This window comes from Peromyscus californicus, unplaced genomic scaffold (assembly GCF_007827085.1).
Source record: "Peromyscus californicus insignis strain IS unplaced genomic scaffold, ASM782708v3 Scaffold_6__1_contigs__length_162567912, whole genome shotgun sequence".
Taxonomy (NCBI): Eukaryota; Metazoa; Chordata; class Mammalia; order Rodentia; family Cricetidae; genus Peromyscus; species Peromyscus californicus.
The window spans coordinates 131,467,320-131,490,820 of NW_026294584.1; the positions used below are offsets into that span (position 1 = coordinate 131,467,320).

Genomic DNA, 23,501 nt, shown 5'->3' on the forward strand with positions numbered 1-23,501 from the left:
CCCCAACCCTCCTTCACAGTATTCCACTCCACAGCACCCCGCCTGACTCTGGCTCAAACCCCTTATGTCCTGGTGGTTTGTCTCTGACATACATCCTGCCTCTGTCTCCATGGGACGATTCCAGGCTCCCTGTACCCTTAAGCTCACTCCACAAGAAACTGAACTGCCAGTGACCTACCAGAAACCTCCAGCACCTCTACAGAGGCTTCAACCTCTCTCTCTCAAAGCCGTCTCACCCAGGATTTTATTTCCTTACTTGTATGTTTCCTGCTAAGAACATTTAACATACGAGTCCCCCACACCCCTATTCTCTCCTACCTCTTTTCTCTTATTCTCTCCTTTCTTTGGGGTATTTATTCAGTGGTGTTCTGTATCTAGTTATCACTTAAACCATAATTAACCTCTTTCCATATCTATTTGCAACATGGTTCCCATCTTGAATTTCGAAGTCAACAGGGATGCCCGGTAACTATGATTCTGAAGATGCTTGTGAACACAAAGGATGATGGTGATGATGTGGGTCCTGATTAAGGGTTCAGGATGCAGCTGGGCTTAGAACCTGAGTCCTAAGCAAGGTCTGGGATTAGTTTTCCCCTCTGCTACAGAGGGTCCGTCAAAGAATGATTCTCAGGCACAGTGGTGAAAGGCGTGGTTGGCCCACTAAGTGAGGGCTGCAGGCTCACACACTTAATGAATGCTTAGATGCGCAGTGCAGAGTTGATTGCAATGGGCACGGCACTGCCCTGTGGATCTCTCAGACTCCTGCAGCTTGAACTGCAAGCTTCCACTCATCTAGCAGCAATCCCCACTTCCCTGCCTTCACCGTTCTTGACAGCGTCCTCCTTTCTGCTTCTGTGAGCAAGAAATCCTTCTTGATTTAGTTTGGATTCCACACGACACTTAAGTGAGAGCATGCAGTTCCCCTCCCCCACATTCTGCTTCTCCCTTCGTTGTCATGGGAAGTCCCCGTGAGAACAGCAACGCCATGAAAACTCATTCCTGCATCAGCTGTACCTTCAGTGTGGGTCTCAGGGTCCCTTAACAGTCACGTCCAGTTTCAAACACCTCACTGTCCACAGAAAGAACAGTCTAAGGCTGTCAAACACACACACACAGCTTTCTGATATGCAGTGTTTGCCTTAACAGACAGGCAAAGGGCTGGAGAGACGGCTCAGCCGTTAAGAATACTTCCTGTGCTTGAAGAGAACCCAGGTTTGATTCCCAGCACCTGGGTGTTGGTTTGCAAACATCTGTAATCCCAGTTCCAGGGGATTCAGTTCCCTCCTCTGACCTCTGTGGGCACTGCATGCATATGGTACACATGCAGGGAAAATCACTCACATATATAGAATAAAATAAATAAATAAATAAATAAATAAGTAAATATAAAAAAATGCCTTAAAAATCAGGCAAAAAAGTAATGATCAAAACCAGGCTCAAATGTGAAACTCAGCTCCCATAAATAAAAGGCTGGCATCAATCTACAGTTCAAAGTGTCTCTAGGGAGAGTAAGAAAAGCCTCCAGCATATTTGGAAATTCTCACTACACAGCTCTTTCATGGATCCTCATCACCCTTAGTCCCACCCAAGGCTCAGAGACTGGGGAGATGAAGAAACCATGGCTTCAATATGAGTGGTCTACAGTGAATGTAGGAGGAGCACTAAGGGGGGTGGAGGGGGTCCCTGGAAAATGCATTGGGCCCTGGATGGTAGTAAATGGGGGTGAGACTGAGTGAACAGGTGCCCTAACAGCAGGTCTAGCCTCAGCAAATGGAAGAGGCAATATAGCAGCCTGAGGACTGTGAAAGCTAGGTGCTGCCTGAGACAACAAGACCCCCTGGAGAGGCCAGGGTGGAAGAGTGCAATAATCAGCCAGCTGCTGACAAGGGTCTCCAATGAAATTGAAAGAAAGTTGAGGCCGGGCCAGAGCTGCCAGGATCCAGCAGACAGGTGGGGTCTGCTGCCCCCGTGGTGTAGCCAACCAAGAGAGCCTGAACTCACACATCAGGCAAGCATTCTGGGCAGTAAGCTCTTTCCTCTTTAGTGCAGCCTCTTAACTCATCAGCCAGCTGCTAAGAAATTCTGAGAGCCAGAGAAACAGACACAAGTCCTATGGTGTAAGCTGGGCACTGCCACCTGACTTAAGCATTGTTCAGTAGCTCCATTGTCCCACGCCTTTACCTGTGGCAATAATGCCACACCTAGGATACATGGACAAGGGACCAGCAGTTCCCCTTGCTGCCGGAGTCTGGGGTCTGTCCAGCCCTCACATATCAGACCTGAGTAGTACTGTCCCCTCTGTGGCTCCCCTTCCTCCCGCTCCTGAGGGCAGAAGACGGATGTGTTCCAGGTGAGCAGAGGTGCTGAGGCCTGGGAAATGCACAGCCGACTTCTTACGGAGAACTTTCCCAGGGTTGCCCACCTTGCTTTCAGCGGCTGCTGGGTTGGTGGCACCCCTGGGGTCCCTTAGTTCCCCCCACAGCCACCGTCATTAGCCTGAGCATGGCAGCTGGCAGAAGCCACACTGAAGCCCTTTATTTGAACCCGCAGTGCCCTGCCATTGCCTTGGTATCTTCTGACCGGCTCACCTGGACCATGCACACAGGCTCCTGCTGTTCCCTGAGTGTGCCCAGCACATCATCATCCCAGGGCCTTTGCATGTACTGCCCCATGGTTTTCAGATCTCTGCACCAATGTCACCCCTTAGAGAAGATATTTCAGACAACCCCACCTACAACAACAGCTTTTGCTCCTGCCCCATAACCCTACTGTACTTTTTTTTTTTTTTTTTTTTTTTTTTTTTTGCGGCCATGGTGAGTGCTGGGTCCCTGCACCTGCCCACCGGTGACTTGTTTATCTCTCTGGCTGGGAAACAAGCTCCACAGACCGAGATCTGTCCACACTGTTTGCTATGCCTTGAGCAGTCACTGGCACACAGCAGTACCACCACACATCTGGTAAACAATATGTAAGCAAATTTCCCCTCGAAAGCGTCCCATCTGAGATGTTTCTAGAACAGGCCAGACCCCCAGGCTGCCCTGGTGCTTGTGTAAGGGGGTGCCTGACACCTTGCAGCAGGCCCAGGAAGACTCCAGGCTAGAGCCCTGCCAGGCTTATGTGTCATCAAGGTCACAAGTGCTGGCACCAGCACTCAGCAAAAATTAGAAGGCGGCCAGCATGTCACAGGATCATAGGTGCTGGTGTAACACACAGTAAAAAATACTGTGTTGCACCAGACAGGGCTGGCAGACCTCTGAAGTCCCTGTGAGGGTCCCGTGGTGCCCCCAGGCTCTCCCAGCACCCTCTAATCTGGCTTTGGTCTCTACCTATAGTGAAACTGTCTCTAAGTCCAGGCGAGGCGGCTGCCCCACCCCTCACCCTTCAGTGTAAACATTTCCCAGCTTCCCACAGGCACAGACACAAATGCCAGGCTGGCAGCTGCGCCAAGCCCCGCCCTCCACCCTGTTTTCCTCTGAGAACCTTCCTAAGCGCTGCTATTTTGAGCTTTCCTGACAGTGATTGACGACTGGAGGAAACATTTAAAAGCAGCAGTGGGTGTCTGGGTTTGCCAGACAGCTCAGGAGAAGAATCCACGGCACATCGCCCTGATTGTTCGAGAGCTAGAGACGCAGCTGTGACTACCCACCTCTGGGTGCTTCCTTTGGTTTAGACAACCTTTACTCATCAAGACTCCCCGCCACCCTGTCTGCTGACCCACAGGTAAGAGGAGCAACTGTCCTCTGGTTTGACGCTAGTTTGTATCTGAGGGCATTTCTCACCCTGAGCTCTTATAGCCCGGCTACTGGATAGAGACCAGGGTGGTGGGTGCCACTGATGGCTAAGATAATATGGTGTTTGCCCAATGCTTTCGTGCTTACAAAGAACTCAAGATGTCAAAGCTATGATTTCATGCATTCTCCATAATATCCCTGCCAGTGGGCTGTTAATAACCCCGTTTTTCAGATGGGTAAGTAGAGGTGACATTGCCAAAGGTGTCCAGCTCACTAAGTGACTGAGATGGATTTAAAAAACTGGGTGTCCTCAGACCCCAATTAGTACCCTCCGTTCTCTTATTCATTCTTTGTTTTAAATTTTTTAACTAATTTATTTTACTTTATATGTATGAGTGTTTTGCCTACATGAATGTATGCATACTACATACACGCCTGTTGGATCCCCAGGAACTGTATTTATAGATGGTTTGAGCCACCATGTGTGGGCTAAGAATTGAACTCGGGTCCTCTGCAAGAATAAGTACTCTTAATCACAGAGCCATCTCTCCAGCCCCAATTATCTACACTATACTAGCAATGAAGTCTTACCATGTGGGCTTTGATATTATCAGAAAGGAAGAGCTGGGGGATGAGCCCTGGTCTCAGATCCTCAGGTTTCTTATTGCTTTCTGGGTACCCGAGTCCTGTGTAACTTCTACAGTTGCGGGAAGGAAGTAGGAGGGTGTCAGGATGGCATGGCAGGCCACTATTTTCTCTTGGCCAACAGCTTGTTTTTGCTTTGTTTGCAGCAATGAGGTCCCGGCTTCTGCTGCCCGTGCCCCACTTGCCAACGATTCGGGAAACTTCAGAGGAGTTGTCACATGGGGCACCTGGGCAGGAACCCCCAACCTCTCCCAGCCTGGACGACTACGTTAGGTCCATCTGTCAGCTGGCACAGCCGACCTCAGTGATGGACAAGGTCATAGTCCAGAGCCGACCCCACAGACCCTACCGGCCAGCCTGGACTAGAGAGAAGAGACGCCAGGCCGAGTCTCTAGGAGACAGCTCTCCTTGCTTCAGCAGCCTGCAGCCCACACTGCCCTCTCCTGGCACTGACAATCCTCTGGACTGGCTCTTCGGGAAGTCCCAGGAACAACAGACAGATAGAAGAGACCTGCCCAATGGGACCAGCTCTTTTGGTCACGGGGGTGTACACAGGCAGATGGACAAGGACATGGGGAGGCTGTGTGAGGCCAGGGTACCCGAGTACTCCCTGGGAAGAAAATCAGGGCATAGGCAGCAGACCTCCAACCTGAAAAGCTGGACTTCTAGAAAGTCTCACCAGGCCTCGGCCTCCGGCTCCGGCTCTCGCCCCAGCAGCCTCCTCAGTACACTCTACCTGCATCTCCCAGTGATCCATGAACTTTAACCTCTCCCAGCCAAAGTTCATGAAGAATGTTGTGGGTCCCTGTGACCTCCCCAGCTTCCCTCTCCTGTGGACTCCTCCTGGCAGGTCTGCAGGGACTGGGCAATTCCTAGTGAGACCCATCATCTAAAGAGTGCTGACAGTCTGGCTCCCACAATGCAACCTGACTGGTACCATCTGTTTGTGACTGGCTGGCTGGTGACCACGAAGGAGTGACTTGGTGTCTCTATTCCTTGGTTTTATCATGGTTAAAATGACTGTGAGTGGAGTGACCACCTCTCAGATTGTTCTAACGGAGAAATGTGTGCTGTACTCTGGGTGTCCGCCAAAGTCTCATGTGAAACCAAGGGTCAAGGGCCAAGGGAGGGGGCGGTGTCTCAGCTCCCTAAAGCAGTGGTTTCCAACCTTTCTAATGCTGTGACCCTTTAATATGTTGTTCACGTTGTGGTGACCCCAAAACATAAAATTATTTTTGTTGCTACTGTCATTGTGCTACTGTTATGAATCATAATATAAACGTGTTTTCTGATGGTTTTAGGCGACCCCTGTGAAAGGGTTTTCTGACCCTCAAAAGGCTTGCGACCCACTGATTGAGAACCACCATCCAAAAGGCTTCCAATTAAGGGCCTGGTCTCCATCCCCCACCTTGAGGTGCATATTTCCTGAGGCCCAACAAATACATGAGGTCTCAGCAGATTTATCACTGTGTTTCCTATGGACTGTCACCTAGGCACCTGGGGAACCTGCTGTCTTGGCTCCAGTACCCAAATCTCATTGTGGTACCAGAGACATGCTCAGGGCCAAAACAGAATCTGCAGCACACAGTCTGAAGGCTGCCACATGCCTGGATCTGGTGGCCTAGTCTCTACTTGTCCTTTAGTGTACCCAACGTCTTCACCTGAGCCTCTGCCACAGGAAGGGGTTCCCAGGGGGAAGTTGTTCAACCACCTTGTTCTAGCTAAGCCTGGATGTCCAAAGGCTTTGGACATCCAGGCCAGCACTGGGTCCCCACAGCCCAGAGAATGCCAGCTCCTGGGGGCATCTACCAAGCAAAAGGGTGAAGACAGGGAGTCGGTGATGGGAGGATTTCCTTTCTCAGAGAGGCAGCTGTGTTCTCAGAGAGCAGAAAAAAAATCAGGACTCAAGGCCCAGCACTCGTTCCCTTGTATGGGGCTAAAGCCAGCTGACCACGCTCGGGATAGAAGTGTCCAGGGGAGAAGGAGAAGCCGGAGCTGCAGCTGAGCTTGCTTGGTGCACTGCCAATCTCTCTCTCTGTCTCTGTCTCTGTGTGTGTGTGTGTGTGTGTGTGTGTGTGTGTGTGTGTGTGAGAGAGAGAGAGAGAGAGAGAGAGAGAGAGAGAGAGATTTTAACCACTTTGCTGTCTTTTTTTGCATGTATTTTCTCAGAAACAGAATACAAACCACATACCAAAAAAGAAAATGTTTCAGACAAGCAATTTGTTCAATTTTCTTACTCGTAAAATGCAGGACACCAACATCATCCTTCACCCTTAACAGGATTGGGAAGCTGGGTACGTGGACATGAACAGAGAGGCAGTTTGCATCTGTCAGCTTGCTGTCTCCTCAGTAGCCTCAAACTGGCGTCCTATAAGGCAGCCTCTAGGCAAAATGTCCCCATGTGTGATGGGAAGACCGACTTCCTGCTGAGTGGGTACCTGTCTGGAGACTAGGTGGGCAAGGCTTGCTTTAGCCAGCCTCTTTCTGTCCCCTTCTGCCAAGTACTACAAAGACTGGGCAGGAGGGAGATACCTGGCAATTGGCATGGCTCTAGTGGATATCCCATGTGCTCAGAAGTCAGGCTGCTGCACAGTCACGGAACTTGCTCAAATATTCCCTGATGTGAAAGATGCTAATTGTTGACTTGAGACGGTGCTCTTCCCACCCTACTACAACTATCAAGTCCATTAACGATCTGGGGAAGGCAATGCCCCCAAGCTGCAGAGACCAGGGCGGTCTAATAGACACTTTGCAGCTCCCAGGGGACAGATATGCAGAGGGTCAACTACTCACTCCAGGGTTCCAAGAGAGGGGGCAGTCCACGCTTTCTAGGGAAGGATCAGAGTGTACAAGGGGGAGGAACATTGAGTGTTTCACACCCTGTAGATCTAGCATACAGCAGAACTGGATGCAGTGTGGCACACAGCCACCAGGGGGAGACCGTGAACCACTAAAGGTTTAGTTTCAAGGCTGGTTGGGAAAACCTGATCAGACACCCTGGGTGGGGTTAGTTTATCTGCTCACACTGACAGGTTTATACATCAGCATTTCCAGAAAACCACCAACTTCAAAAGGTACTGATTGTTCTTAGAAGTTACGCTTTTCATTGTGGCAGAAGCAAAACTACCCCAAAGGCAGTTTTACAGTCAACTGGCTGACCATCTTCTAGAGAGCTGAATTGCTTCCTCTGGTTCTTAGTAATTGGGAGAAAGGTCATTGGGAAACAGGGTGTCCCCCACCCACAGATGTACCTCATCTCTCTACAGGCTTTCTACTTGCAGTGAGGGAGTTTGTTCCCAAACTGTACACCTAGGCTGTAGTTGATATCAGCAAGGCTTAAGACAACTGGGAGAGTCTCTTCCAGGGCACACCCAAGTGGTGAGTGCTTCAGGAACTTAAAAGTACCTTATAGCCTGGGGCTCAAGAGTCACTAACTGCCCGGTGTCAGAGACCTGTTCAGTGAGCCCCCATTCAGGACTCCAGTGAATTCTAAACTTTAATGCCAGAAATGGTATTGCTGTCCTTACCAGTGGCACTCAGGCTCTGGAGCTGTGCCAGCCTGCCTCGTTTACTCCAAAGTCCTGTGAAGTGAACTATCCCCTTCAGGAAGGAGAAGGGGAGGCTCAAGAGACTCCGGAAGTAAACAAACTGTGCATGGCTGGGAAAGCTGAACCTCAGGATTCTCAAAGACCCTTCCCAGGGCTATAGATGCGATAAACAGCTGCTGGGGAGGAGGCTCAGCAGCCAGCTGTGGAGGGGAGAGTCTTCCCTACCTGGAACCCGTGCAGAGCTTCTGAGGGTACAGCTTCATGAATCGTCACCCATGCTGGGGTGCGCTTTCACTGCTCCTGTAAGTCACCCTTCACCCACACTCCTGTTAGGATATCCCAAGTTCACCAAACTGGTCTTGGGTACAATTGTTATTTTGGTCTGTAGTGGATTCCTTTTCTGGGGTGAGTAGGCATATGTATGTGCTGTATCTCCCCAGGAAAAGTTGCTAAGACAACACAACTAGGGACTTAACTTGTGAGAACCTCAGGGTTTTTTTTTGTTGTTGTTGTTGTTGTTTTTTAAAGGAAAAGGTCCATGGTGATAACTAGAAGAGAGGCAAAGTGTACCAGATTCCCCATTGTAACTTCCTCCAGCTGCCTGTCCTTGTGATGCCCAAGGACAGGTCATTCTGGGATTGTCCAACAGTGAGTATTTCGGACATGAGATCCTGGATGGCCAGCTGCAGGTCTGAGACCCTTGTACTGGGTGGTAGGTGAATCTGTGAGGGTCTCTGTGAGATGTCAGTGGCCATGACACCCCAGGAGCCAATCATGACTGTCTTCCAGAAATCTGAGATTCTGGACCTGCAGACTTGCTTCTATGGTGGCTGGTACCTTGAAAAAGCACATATTTCCTCAGACTGCCTGCTCCCTGAGTCCGTTAATGCTGCAGAAGGCTCCTGAAAGGTATTTCCCGGTTCCGCGGGGGTCAGATCAGTTTGTCCCATGGGTTTAGTAGGCAAAGCCCCTACTGTGGTTAGCTCCCTGCCAGGAGAGGCGGTCAGGGTTGAGTTTTGCCAGCTGCAAAGTTCACTGATTTTCAATGTGGACCGTCCCTCATAAAAACCCACGGCACACTCAGGGCTGTCTAGCCTCGTCCCCTACAGCTACTCCCACAGAAAGGATTGCCTCGAGGAATCCCAAGTGATAAGATCAGGGTCTTGTCATGTGGCTCAGGCTGACTTGGAACTTACTAGGTGACACAGGCTGGCTATGAACTCATGACAATCCTCCTGCATCAGCTTCTGAGTGCCAGGATTAGAGGAGTGTGTTAATTATTCTCAAACTTAACCTTCTATCAGAATGCCCTGAAAAATTTGCTAAAACACTAATGAGAGAAAGGAAAGGTTTTTGTTTGTTTTTGTTGTTGTTGTTGTTTTGTGTGTGGTGTGTGTGTGTGTGTGTGTGTGTGTGTGTGAATGGGCATGCACACATGTACGATTTCTGTTTCCAGTCAGTTCCCTAGTGCTATTGAGGATGTTGACACAAGGGCCACAGCAGAGAACCACCCTAACCTTAGTAACATCAGTCCCAGAAACATCCAAAGCCAAGGAAAGGAAACCCAGCCAAGACCCACCCACCACACTCTGTGCCCATGCCAGGGATCTGAGGTAGGCACAACTCCCTCACTTAGTGGCACAGGTCAAAACCCAGAACCTCTCTAACCCCATTTGTCTGCCTCCCTCCCTGGTTGCCCATCGCACTGGAGCTTGAGACTTGGGGTTCTTTTCTCCTGAATGGCCCGGGTCTACACTTGTGGGCCGTGTACCAAGCCTGACCTGACACATGCAGAACCAGGGGGGCGGGGCCCTGTCCTAGCTCCCAGAAGTTCATCACTCAGGTGAGAAAAGAGCCAGTGGAACCTGAGATGGCAGAACTCTAGGATCGGAGCCAGGTCAGAGCGGTAAGAGGCTAGGCGGATCTGGGGGCCTGGGAGTGGGCAGGATGGGACAGCACTGGAGACGGCTGCTCCAAGGGAAGAGGATGAGAGAGAACCACAAGGTACCGGAAGCAGGACATGGAGAGGGGAATGAGGGATCGGCGCTGGTGCTAAAGCCCAAGCTGAGGAGACAGGAGGGCACAAGAAGAAAGGCAGAACGCGGGGTTTTGTTGATGGCACAGATGGCCCTGGCCTTGCCTGGACTAGGAACCTACCGCCTCTCCCACTGCACATGAGTGGAGGTACCAAACACCGCTGTCCTGGCCCGCGGCCTGCCACGCTGCCTGCTTGACATTGGCCAGCTCTAGTCTAATACCACAGAAGGCTGTGGGCTGATGAATAAGCAAGATGAGGGTGGTTCAAGGACCCAGCAGCTACCTCCCAGCAGAGGCCCCTGGGAGTTTCTGCTGGCCCTTTTCAGACACTGCGATGAGCACACCCAGCAGCCAGGTCTCATCCATGGAAATCCCCCAAATAAAACCTTCCACCATGAGCCTTCTCAACAGACTGTCAAACGTACAGGACTAGACAGAACTAGGGGCACAAAGCCACAACTGAGGTGCCCTTGTGAGGTCATGGATGGTGGAAGTCTGGGCATGGCTTGATTTCCCTTAAGTAGATCCCAGCCTGGACCCTGCTAGACACTCCTCAGGGTGTTGCAAGGTTTAATAAATCCCTTGTGAAATTCCAGGTATCTAGTCTCTTTAGAAAAACATCAGTCCCCACCAGGGCCACATTTACACGTTGTAGGCATGGGTTCAGATGGGTGGCTGTCACCTAAAATTAGGATCTACTCTCCCTATGCCCCTTGTCATATGAGCTTGTACCCCAACATTAAGTCAAGCACCACTTCTCAGGAGAGGGTGCCACAGTGAACAGGCACAGGTGAGAAGGCCCAGGACACGTGGTTGGGCTGGCCAGGTAAAACTAGTGTGGCACACTCATTGCACTGAGTGTCAGCATGGACTCAGTGGGAGCTGGCACACTGCTGTCTGTGGAGTGTGAGAGGGCACAGAGGGACCGAATTCCCTTCACTCTCTCACTGAGTGGTATGATGGGCAGAGGAAGAAGGGGCTAGACACCCACCAAGCCCAGCACCACATGTGGGTAGAGGTGATGATGTCCTTGTTAGGACAGGGACACCCCAACCCTGCCTGCTGGCAACCTGGTTCCTGACCAGGGAGTTGGACAAGAGCCAGCCTGGTACACATGGAGAGTGAAGGAGCTAGGTAGCACAACTACCCTGGAAACAACAGACGCACACCTCCGCAGTCCACATGAGCCAAGCCAAACGATGACCCCACAAGCAAAAAGGTTATAGGTCTCACCTCATGGTGCCTTAGCTGGAAGCTCCTGCCCTCATGGTAGCAGTTGTAGGTTTTGAGCAGGCTTAAGAGTTCTGACCTAAAAAGACACAAGACACATGTGTACATTTGGGGAGTGGGGGTTGGGGGTTGGGGCTCAGACAAGGCATGGCCACCACTGACGTCACTTTCTTCATCCGTAAAATAAATATAGAAGCATACGTTTTTGCTAACCACGTCTAATCACCCAAGAGATGGAAATTTCATTGTGACACTTGCTCCTTCATCTTCCAGCAGCCTCTGCATCCGGGCCCTTGTATGAGCTGGAGGAGGAGAGCAGTCAAGGTGAGGTGCTGAGAAGTTAGCGAAACTCCTCCCAGGGAGGTTCCCATCCCACAGGCAGCACCTAGGGTATGTATATATGTTCACTATTGTGTAGGAGCAGTGCTAACAGCTTTCCTGTACTCTCCTCTGACCCGCTGCCTCCGATGACCTCAGTGGCTTGGACCACCAGCTGCTGTGGGGCCACAAGAGAGGTGGGGACTGCCTTTTCCCTGTCTTGACTGTCCAGAGGTACAGTTCTGGGATGAGGGTGACAGGGCCCAAGCAGGCCACTCTGCCCAAACACATCAGGAAGCCATTGTGCCCTAGGGATGGTCAGGACAGGAAAAATCAGTGTAGCGTTGGTATAGGCTAGGGGATTATGGGGTGTGAGACATGCAGGTGATTTTCAACCTCCCAGTAGGTTGAATGGGAAAAAAAAAGGCAGGTAAAACTAGTATGGCATAATACTGAACTGAGCATCCAGAAGGCTTGCCCATCAACACGGAATCAGTGAGGGCTGGTACATCGTTGTGTGTGAAGTGGTTGTTACCTAGTGTATGTTCTGTCTTCCTGGCCATGGTCCCCTGCTGGACCCCAGTGCTCTGTCACCTTCCCAAGCAGCACCTCCTCCACACACAGCACAACAACAGAACAGTGACATTCTGGGGTTCAGGCTGGGGTGTGTCCTGTGTGTGATGTGGAGATGTTGGGAACCAACAGGCAACAAAGTGCAACTTAGAGACAGCAACAAGCCAGAGAGGAGTCCATTTTGCGTTTGTCCCGGGCCCACAGATATCTAAAGGCTGGACACAAAATTATTGGGAACTACACAGGTATGTGAAGTTAATCGTGCCCCATTGTAGAAAGTATTCAAAATGCAAGATAAAATGGGGGGGGGACTTTAAAAATAAATAAATATATATGCTTCTCGGCTGGCAAGATGCCTCAGCGGGTGAAGGTACTTACTGCCAAGCCTGGTGAACTGAGTTTGATCCCTGAGACCAAGTTGTCTTTTGACCTCCACATAATTGCTGTGGCAGGCACCCCCCACCCCAGAGACAGACAGACAGACAGACAGACACACAAATAAGTAAATAAATAAGTATAATAAAAAGATGCTTTTCTTTACTTCAGAGAAACTATTCCAAGTAGTTTTTATGAGACAGAGTGAATAAAAATAAGCAAAGTTAAAATGTATCAATAAAGTACACCTTTTTCATTAAAATCCACAGCCAGATTTTTAAACTGTTTCATTCAGGAAGAGTTTTCATATAATTCTAGTCTTTAAGCAAATTAAATACTGTCACTGTGGAGTCCCATGGGCACCCCCTTCTTGTTCAAACCCATATCCTGCAGAATACCTTGATCTCCAAAGAGGGGTAGCCCCCCCCCAAACAAAAGCACCCACCACTGTCCCCAAGGCACTGTACCACATCTAAAGAGTTCTAACGCCGGCATCCTGGCCTCCATGCAGGGGAAGGCCACAGGTGGTTGTAGAGTGCCCTCCCCAACACTGCACACTCAAACTCACTTCAGGATGGACTTGCTGTCGCTGATGGGCACATGAGAGCTGGAAGAGCAATCTTCCTTCATCTTCGACTCTTGTCTTCAGACCCAAAAGTCACCTGTCAGAAAGACAGCCAACGGTGTTGTCTTAGTCAGGGTCACTACTGCTGTGAGAAAACACCACGACCAAAGCAACTTGGGGAGGAAAGGGTTCATTTGGTTTACACTTCTGTATCATTGTTTGTCATCGAAGGAAGTCAGGACAGGAACTCAAGCAGGACAGGAACCTGGAGGCAGGAGCTGATGCAGAGGACATGGAGGAGTGCTGCTTACTGGCTTGCTCCCCATGGCTTGCTCAACCTGCTTTCTTATAGAACCCAGGACCAGCAGCCCAGGGATAGCCCCACCCCCAATGGGCTCGGCTCTCCCCATCAGTCACTAATTAAGAAAGTGGCTTACAGCTGAATCTTATAGAGATATTTTCTCAATTAAGGTTCCCTCCTTCCAGATAACTCTAGCTTGTGTCAAGGCGACATGAAATTATCCAGCACAGGTGAGCTGATGGGAGAGCCAGGAGGAGCCCCAGCCAGTGTTGTACAGCATCCATAGCCCTGGTATGAGAACATTCATCCACACTAAGGTCATACTTGTCCAAGTACAGGGTGGTTAACATCGGAAGTGTCAGGTCAAGGAGCTAGCTCATCTGTCCCTCTGGAAAGTTCTACAGGCTCTCCAAGGTTCTGGATCAGTTCCTAAGCATTTTAAGTCACCAACTCTTTTCTCTTGGGTGAACATTCTGAATGATGGCTTCTTCTTGGCTTTTCTGGAGTTTTCCAAAACTACTCTGGTCCTCTCTCTTCCTTTCCCACTGAGCTGGGGCAGTGATCTATCAATTACTCTAGAGTCTACTCCCTTGGGCCACCTCTCCCCATGAGGACTCATCTGTATCACATGTATTCCTTCTGGACTACAAGCAGTTCTGTGAATTGTCTAGTCCTTACAACAACACAATGATGTAATTAGAGTTTTCCTGTCTCAACCACTGGCTCCAAAATAAATGCATAGGGACTTACTATTAATATAAATGCTCAGCTGATAGCTCAGGCTTGCTACTAGCTAACTCTTACATTTAAATTAACCCATTTCTATTAAATATGTATTGCCACATGGCTCATGGCTTTCCCTGTCCTCTAGCATGTCTTGCTTCCTGGGCGACTCCCATGACTCCTCCCTTCCTCTTCCCATCATTCTCTCTGTGTCAGGCTGTCTTGCCCACTCTCTTCTTGCCCTATAACAGCAATTCAGGTTTTTATTAACAATGAGCATAATCCACAGCACTGTGAGGCTCTAATCAATATTCCCACTTTATGATGAACAAAAAGGATAGAGGTGAAGCCCCAAACCAACCAATGAACAGGAGTAGGGCACTCTTCAGACACAAGAGTCTGGGTGCCTGATTCTGGCTTCTCAACTCCTCTACTCTTTATGCTCTTGGTAAGTTTTTAATCCTGTAAGCCATGTGGATCCATGTCCAGCATCCCGTTTCTGTGGTGGACTCACATTTGAAGCTCTCTGTCTCCCTCTACCCACAGTCAGGAAGCGTGCCGGCCTTCAGGTCTGCCCATACTGCTTTCATGGAAGTACAAGAACCTCTCTCTATCCTTTTGGTATCTTCTGAATTATAGTTATCCCTTAGCACATGCAGAGGTATGTTTCCCCCAGTGGGTTCCTAAGATTGTGAAAGGTGCCACGCCCTATGATTGAAGGCCTTCTCAGCTTAGCTATGCATCTGTCTGGGTTGTGGCAACATCTTGTAGAGTTTCAGGTGAAAACAAAACTCACATGGGCTCTTTTTCTGTCAGAAAATTCACAGGCAGCAGACTCATTTTTGCTAGATCCGAGCAACACAGCACATTACTATTTCTTACTGAGTGGAGAATTTGCTCCCTTTCACTTCTCTTTGGTGTGTCTGACCAGACAGCATGACTGTCTGTGGAGCATTGAATAACCACATTATTAAATCAAACAAGCAAAACTTGTTCCCTAGCTCAAGAACTGATACTTGACAGTCAACTTGATGACATGATGGCTACTGAGTGACTCTAACAGACATGAGTGTGTATATGAGGGACACAGGGATGCTCCATGTCTGGGCAAGGAGAGTTCATCATGCTCCTCAGGATGGCATTCAACTTAAAACCTACCATCTATTTATTAAAATTTTATTTCTAGAATTTTCCACTGAAATTTAGACCAAGGTTGCCCCCGGTTACAGAAAGTAGAGATAGGCTAGAGCTACTGCTTCCTGGCTGAGGGCCTTCCCTAAGGGTCCTTCCTATTTGCTGGGCAGCAAGATGAAGCCCAGTATACCCTCAGTACTGATGCAAGCTCTACTTTTTAGTCCCTCTGATCAGTCCAGTGTGCTCCTCCTCTCTCCCTGCCTACAAGACACACAAGACAGATATCATCCCCAAATGGCCATTGGTTTGATTACAGAAGCAGGAGAATTACCATTGGCCAGGAGAAATGAAGGATGTAGGGGAGATTATCAGAATTTTCCCAGGGGCCTGCCCTGAGAAAATCCCTCCTAGAGTCCTAGGGAAGACGCTAAGTCTGGCGTGGGGTTATCTGAGGGAAAAGAATCTATGTACACCATGCTCTTTTGTCCGTTTACTTTTCTTCTCTAAGACACAGTTCTATCTCTACAGCTTCAGTTCCGTCCTGTCACTCAGTTCCTCTTTGTCCTTTCTATTTCTGTCCTCTCATAGCCTAATAGTAAGCTCCTAGCTTTCAATCTCATATTCATCTTCAGTTTCTCCATCCATGCTCATTTCTTCTCTTCCTTCTCTCTTGACCTGACCCAATCCTTATTCTCTACAAAAGATCTGCCTTGTTCCTTTCTCTCTTGCCATGCGACTCTGCCCTACCATCCACAGAAACTCTGCCTTGTTATCTTCCCTCTGGCCATGCCACTCTGCCTGGGCCAGGAATTCTGCTCCAGTCTTTACTGCACTTGGTTATGCCAAAAGCCCTAGTGTCCTGAGTCAGTCACTCTGCAACGGTACTAGGTCTGAGGGAAAGGGATGGTCTGAGCTTCATTTGCACAAGAAACAAAGCTGTGCGTCTATAGTCCACCTGTCTCCTAGGCTCTGTAGGGATCAACAGTAGGGCTGAGAAGCTTATTCTGTTTGCCATATGGCCTAGTAGTATATGAGCACACAAGAATTTCATAGCAGAAGACAGCTGATATATATTAAAAGCTGAATAACACCAAATATTCCTTGATAAATGGCTTCCCTCTTGAAGAACTCTTTGGTCGATCAAGGTATAGCTTATTATATTCAGCTGGACTCTTATTTCATATTCTTGTGGCCTGTGACAGGAGATGTACTGAATAGCAACCTTAGAACGATCCCATCAACACAACTCTACCCATTCTAAAGCAAGACCAGCCATGGCCTGCAGAGAAGTCCGGCCCCTTGCAGGGCAGGCTTTGACCAAGTAGTGATGCAGCACTGCCCCTTTGGGATCAGAGCTGGGGACTCCCCGTGTATTCTCGTTGGCCCAGCAACAGGGTTTTCAAAATAGGGCTAGCTTCCTCATGCTTGGCTTGTGGAAAGAATGGATGTACTCCATGTCTGGATAGTTCCTCAAACTTGCCAGAGCAGAAGTGTTCCACCCAGGGGATTGCCCGGTGTTGGGGTTTCTGGGTCGACACTGGTTCCACAGGCCTATGGCATAACACTGTAAAGTTTTGAGCAAGCTCATTACAGAACGGGCTGCAGTAACTCCAGAATGATGGCAAGTGGGGTTTTCCCTTACTATCCTCTGCATCTTCAGCCAGCTTTTGCCCCTTTCCTTCACGAAGTCCCAGCTTTGCCCAAGCTTGACACACTTTCCTTTCATAGGGCTTTGGCTGTGTTCCAGAAGAGTCTTCCCCTCTGCCTCTCCTTAGCTGCCTCAGCAAACCAGTTGCAAAGCAAGTCCTGGCCAGGGTGGGGTGAGCTGGAGGAGCTTCTCACCCGGGGCCTCTTCGGTATTTATAATCTCAGCTGACTAAGTGATGCTCCTGGGGGCACCAGTGCACATTGGGGTGGTTGTCGATGTCTTTCTGCTTCACCTCTTGTCTCTGTGACCAAGAACACCTACTCTGTAGGGTGAAGTGAGTAAAGGGTCATAGGCTCCCCCACAAGTCAGTTCTTTCAGAGCTGTACATTCGGCAGTATGTAAGTCAGGCTCAGTCCTGTTATCCCAAACTGAAACAGGGGGGTCATTGCAAATTGAAGTTTGGCATGGACTCCAGAGTGAGAGTATGTCTCAGAAAGAAAAACAAAAATGTAACTGTGTCCAGGGACCAAGAGGATGGCTTAGTTAGGCAACTGTTATCACAGAGCCCACAGGGAGTTGGGGACACATTCCTCTTTTCAAAGTGTAGATCTTCTGGTTTACTCAAAGAAAACCAGAAATCTGGGGTTTTATGAGTACTTTGTACTTAAAGCTGGGTGCTTCAGGCAGAAACACTGGCTGCCCCCAGAATGATTATGTAAAATGCTTAGTAATCCCCCAACTCCCTAAACATGGGGCCATGTTACCAATTCTGGCCTTTCTGCTACAAAGGGACACGTGTGGATCACCTTCCTGATGGCATTAGCAACCAGTTTCCCGATGTCTACTCACAGTCACTCCACCATGAGTCTGCACACGTAAAAAGTAGAAACGAGGTTCTGCATAGGACAGCAAACATGTAGCACCTGTCTCCCCGAACCTGGGCCACCTCCTTTAATGTCTGTTTTTCAGTTCTACCCACTGTCATGAGAATCCCCACATATACTGGGTTTTAGAGGCTGTCATGAGTGGTCTCTTCCCTCTCTGGTTTCTTCCTTGGCAAGTCTGCTATGGTTATATAGAAAAACTAGTGACTTCTTATGCCTACTTTTTTTTTTAATTTGAGTTTATCTTTTTTTAAAAGATTTATTGTATATACAGTGTTCTTCCTGCTTGTATGCCTCCATGCCAGAAGAGAGCACCAGATCACATTACAGATGGCTGTGAGCCACCACGTGGTTGCTGGGAATTGAACTCAGGACCTCTGGAAGAGGAGCTAGTGCTCTTAACATCTGAGCCATCTCTCCAGCCCCCTTATGCCTACTTTTTATCCCGTTACTTTGCTGAGAGTGTTGATCAGTTCTGAGAGTTTTCCGAAGGGTCTTTAGTGTCCTTCAAGGACAGGGTCACGTCATCTACAACTGGGAACAAGTTGGCTTCTTCCTTTCCAATTCGTATCCCATTGTTTTCCTTTCACTTTTCTTACTGTTCATTGGCATCCTTGTCTTCTTCCAGATTTTACTGGAAATGCTCTCAATTTCCCCCCATTTGGTACAAAGTTGGTCATAGGTTGGCCATCAAGGATTGGTCAACCTATTATTCACAATTATTTCACAGTAATTAATATTGTGAAAATGGTTATATTACCAAAGATGATATACAGATTCAACACAATCCTCACTCAAATCTCAATGACATTCTTCACAAAACTAGAAGAAAACAATTCTAACATTGATATAGACCAAAATAGCCAAAGCAATCCTTAGCAGAATGAACAATGCTGGAGGTATAACCACACTTAATCACAGTATATCACACAGCCACTGTGCCTGATACCAGTATATCACACAGCCACTGTGACTGATCCTAGTATATCACACAGCCACTGTGCCTGATCCCAGTATACCACATAGCCACTACGCCTGATCCCAGTATATCACACAGCCACTGTGCCTGATCCCAGTATATCACACAGCCACTGCACCTGATCACAGTATATCACACAGCCACTGCACCTGATCACAGTATATCACACAGCCACTGCACCTGATCACAGTATATCACACAGCCACTGTGCCTAATCACAGTATATCACACAGCCACTGTGCCTAATCACAGTATATCACACAGTCATCATAACAAAAATATCAGAGCAGATGTTAGATCAAGGACTGGAATAAATGACCTGGAATAAGACACACAGCCATGGCCACCAAAATTTTGACAAAGGTGTCTGTCAAAACCATATATTGCAGAAAAGACAGCCTGCCTCACAGATGTGCTGAGAAAACTAAATTCTCCTGTGTAGAAGAATGAAACTAGCCCTTATTGAGAGCCTGAAACTCGGAAACTGCTAGAGAAATATGGGAAGAACACCTCAAGTGTCGGACATAAGCAAGGACTTCCTGAAAAGAGTTTCCAACTGCTTATGAAAAAATCCCAGAAACTGACAGATGACATCACGTGACAAAGGGACAGCTGGTAGAGCGAAGGGACCACCTACAGAGCATGGGAAAATCATCGCCAGCTACGCATCAAAGCACTGATATCTAGAACACATAAAGAGCCAAGGAATTTACCCAGAAATCTGAATCATCCGATTGCTTAAAAGAAGAAATACAAATGATCAATAAATACTTGAAAACATATTCAATATTCCTGGCCATTGGAAAAACACAAATTAAAACTGCCTTAGAGTCCCTCTCACCCCAGTTAGAACATCTGTCACGAAGAAAGCAAATGCTGGCGAGGACTTGGGGGAAGGGAGCTCATACACCACTGTGGGGATGTAAATTTGTGTATTCACAACGGAAATCAATATGGAGATTCCTAAAAAAAATTTAAAAAAAGAAGTAGCGTATGACGCAGCTACGCCACTTCCGAGTATATGCCTGAGGGGTCTAAGTCACACACTATGGATGTTGTTGCTGTTGTTTTTTTTAAAAGAAAAAGAACCAGCTCCTGTCTATTGCCATGGACCATGGACACAGCGGCACACACAATGGAATTTTGTTCAGCTGTAAGAAAAAGATGAATCATGACATGTGAAGAAAATGGATGGAGTTGGAGACCACTGTGTAAAGTAAAAGGAGCCAGACTCAGAAAGACAGTTATCTCAGATTCTCTAAATAAGGAGCCGAGGTTTAAGACTCTCTCTCTCTCTCTCTCTCTCTCTCTCTCTGTCTCTCTCTGTTTCTCTCTGTGTGTGTGTATGTAACTAGAACAGGGATCATGAGGTAGAGAAAGAGATCACAATGGAGGGAGTATACAGAAAAGAGGGTGATAGAATAATGTGATATGAAAACAAAAGAAGAGGGGACTATCTGGAAGAAGGAAGGGAACAGAGGTGGGCGGGGGCAGGAAGCACAAGGGAGGACAGTGGGGGGTGAGGAAGAGTCAGAACAAAGTATAATGGCTTATGTGTTTAGAGATGCTACAGTGAAACCCGTTACCTGATGTGCTCCTCTCCTCCTGTTTCTCTCTCTCTCTCTCTCTCTCTCTCTCTCTCTCTCTCTCTCTCTCTCTCTCTCTCTCTCTTCCTCTCTCTCTCCACAAGAGGAGGCCAGAAGCATCAAATCTAACCAAGCTGTAGTTACAGACAGTTGTGAGCTGTCCAATATGGGTTCTGGGAACTGAACTCCAGTCCTCTGCAAGAGCAGTATACGCTCGCAACCACTGAGCCCTCTACCCAGTCTCTCTAAAATTCTAAAAATATCTTTAAACAAGTTTTAGGCTTATTTAATTTTATATGTATGAATGTTTGCCTGAATGTATGTATGTTCACGACATGCCAAGTACCCAGGGAGTCCAGAAAAGGGTGTCAGACCCCCTGGAAGTGGAGTTAACAGATAGTTGTGAGCCACCAAGTGGGTACTGAGAATCAAACCTGGGTCCCCTGGAAGAGCAGCCAGGGCTCTAAACTGCTAAGCCTTCTCTCCAGCTCCCCACCCTCCGTAGTTTTTTTTAAAGAAAAAGAACCAGTGCCTGTGTGTCGCCATAGTTAGCCAGAAAGCCATGTGTTCTCATGTGTTCTAATGATGCTGAGTGATTCTGTGGGTCTGCATCCTTGACCCATCCACAGTGGATTTGCAGAGAAGCAGTGCCGGGCTAACTAACACACTGGTGTTTCAGGCATTGCTTACTACAGCAGTCAGGGCTACATAGTGAACTAAAAAAAATAAAGAGAAAGAAATGAAGTAGAGCACGCACTTGCGAGAGAGACATACTTCGGTACGGAACTAGTTTGTGACTTCAGACTCATGGCCTGGCTTGGTTGACAATACCTTTATTCTCCCTCAGAATGAGAATACTCCCTTTCTTTTACTATGCAATAGGAGCACCTGTAAGTGGAATTTCCTTTAAGTCAAGCAGTGGCTGTTTATTAACAGAAACGTCTTTTTAAGCGGCTCTGGGCTGGGAGCTACTAAGATCTGGGTGGCTGCATATGCATGCCTTGCCTTTTGAGCCTTGATTTTCCTATCTGTGCAATATGAATATTGCCGTCCAGTGGCTTTGATATTTCCTCAGCTGAAGAACTCTTTATTCAAATGGGAAATTTATGCAGGTAAAATTTAAGGGGACTGCTTTGGTTGACAGAAAGGCAGTTGGCAGGGAGCCAATCCATTAGAGCACCAAGTGACGGTTTAAGGCGACACTGCCTTCCCTTGTCTGCCCTCAGCAGGTCCCTGAGGACACGCCCCAGGAGCTGGTAGTTTCTCTTGTAGTCCGGTAGCATCAGATGCTCAGAGGAAAAAGGGGTAGAAGCGGGAGGCAGCTGGATTTCTGATAGGGAAAACAGAGAAGCTTGACAGGGAAGGAGTATGCTGATATCATTCATGGGAGCACAAGGAGGCAGTAATCATGGGGGGCGCTTGGAGGTTGGGGGTTGGAGGGAAGTCAGAAGGGGTCATTTCAGCAAAATAGGCTTTTCCAACTTTCCATAGGCCATAGGTCTTTGGGGGGAGGAGCCTTGGGTCCTTAGAAAAACAGCCTCTGTACTAGAATAACACATCATTTCATTGTCCTTGTTAGCTAGGAGGCCTTGGGTGAGTCACTTGGTATCCCTGGCTGTCAAATGCCTCCTCCCCGGGTGGTAGAGTGTACACTATTCCCCACTGAGCTCCAGAGTTTGAGCTTTGGGGTGTTCCACAGAATCTCCCCTCCTCATTTGTTTAACCAGCCTTGCAGAAATGAAGACATTCTAGAGATACTTTGTGACTTTCAATCTGACTATAGGACTATTGAAACAATGGACTCCAAATAAATGGGGGTTTCCCCAAAAATCTCATGTTGGGAGAAGGACAAGACAAGCAGAGGGAAACTTGTCTTCTGGAAAGAGATTTCACCTGGTCCTCATAACCTGTCTGTCACATACAACCTTACAAGATCAGGCAAGGTTTGGTCAAAGGTAGGAGGGATCACACCTTAACCAGCACTGGCTAGATGTACCTATCCCTGACCCTCTATTTAAAAGTCCACTGCACTTCAGGATCCTGGAGCTGTTGTGGGATATTATTTTAACTAGGCAAAGAAAGATGTGTTGTATTTTTTTATGCTGCAGAATATTACTTTAACTATGTGAAGGTGGGTTACATTTGTTTCTGCTGCCTTTGTTAATGATGTAAAGATGTGTTACATTTGTTTGTGCTGCATTTGTTTAATTATGTAAAGATGTGTTACATTTGTTTCACCTTGCCTGCCTAAGGCACCTGATTGGTCTAATAAAAAGCTGAACAGTCAATAGCTAGGTAGGAGAGGGCTAGGCGGGGCTGGCAGGCTGAGAGAATAAATAGGAGGAGAAGTCTAGAGAATGAGAGAAGGGATGCCCCTGGGGTCAGAAGCCAGGCAACTGACTGAAAGTAAGATATACAGAAGGAGAGAAAGGTAAAAGCCCTGAGGCAAAAGGTAGATGAAGAGAAACAGGTTAAGTTATAAGAGCTAGCAAGAGATAAGAGCTAAGCTAAGGCCAAGCATTCAAAACTAATAGTAAGTCTCCGTGTCATGATTTGGGAGCAGGTTGGTGGCCTAAAAGAAAGTCTGCGCCACTGGAGGTAAGAGGGATTTGTGGGGTCACTGGCCTTCTTTGTCCCTCTTCCTAGTGTGACCACATTGAGTATATCTCCTTTTTCTGTTTTCCACTTTTTTTGGGGGGGGGGCGGGCGAGGTTCGAGACAGGGATTCTCTGTGAAACAGCCCTAGCTGTCTGGAACTTCCTTTGTAGACCAAGCTATCCTTGAACTGACAGAGATCTACCTGTCTCTGCCTCCCTAGTGCTGGGATTATAGGCGTGTGCCACTATGCCTGGCTTCCGTTTTCCATTTTCAGTTTGGCACTTTTAATTAGCTTACTGAAGATGGGTGGCCAGACCTGAGTTGGGGCACAAGCTGTGACTACCACTTTGGATGACATGTGAACATTGTTTTGCCTTTAAGACCCTTTACTGGGTTGATCTGAGTCTGCTGTTGCTCATTCTTATGCTCACAGTGCCTTAGCGAGTTGCACAGTGTACCTAAGGGGTGTTCTAGAGACTTGCTGACAGGGAGAGCTTGAAGAGAGAACACTTCCACTCCTGTCAGGAAGCAAAGTGGAGTGTCTCTCGATTTGGGTCGTTTTCCTGAAGCTGCTTCCCTAGTGCCGAATCTCCCTGTGTTCTGGGCAGGGTGTCCAAAGGCAAGCA

General features: G+C 48.2%; 2 protein-coding genes across 2 annotated transcripts in view; one reads left to right on the plus strand and one right to left on the minus strand.

Moving 5' to 3' along the window:
• Window positions 1-23,501, minus strand: part of Rassf4 (Ras association domain family member 4) — a 39,554-nt gene that overhangs the window by 11,295 nt on the left and 4,758 nt on the right. The window contains exons 2-3 of the mRNA XM_052719923.1: window positions 13,026-13,119; window positions 11,195-11,270 (exon numbers count right to left, since the gene is read on the minus strand). Coding sequence (XP_052575883.1) covers window positions 11,195-11,270; window positions 13,026-13,087 — 138 coding nt within the window. The 5' untranslated portion in view covers window positions 13,088-13,119. The remainder of the gene's footprint in view (window positions 1-11,194; window positions 11,271-13,025; window positions 13,120-23,501) is intronic.
• Depp1 (DEPP autophagy regulator 1) lies at window positions 2,818-5,626 on the plus strand. Its single transcript, XM_052719924.1, has 2 exons — window positions 2,818-3,720; window positions 4,523-5,626. Exon 2 carries the CDS (start codon window positions 4,525-4,527, stop codon window positions 5,140-5,142), a length of 618 nt encoding a protein of 205 aa, XP_052575884.1. The 5' UTR covers window positions 2,818-3,720; window positions 4,523-4,524; the 3' UTR covers window positions 5,143-5,626.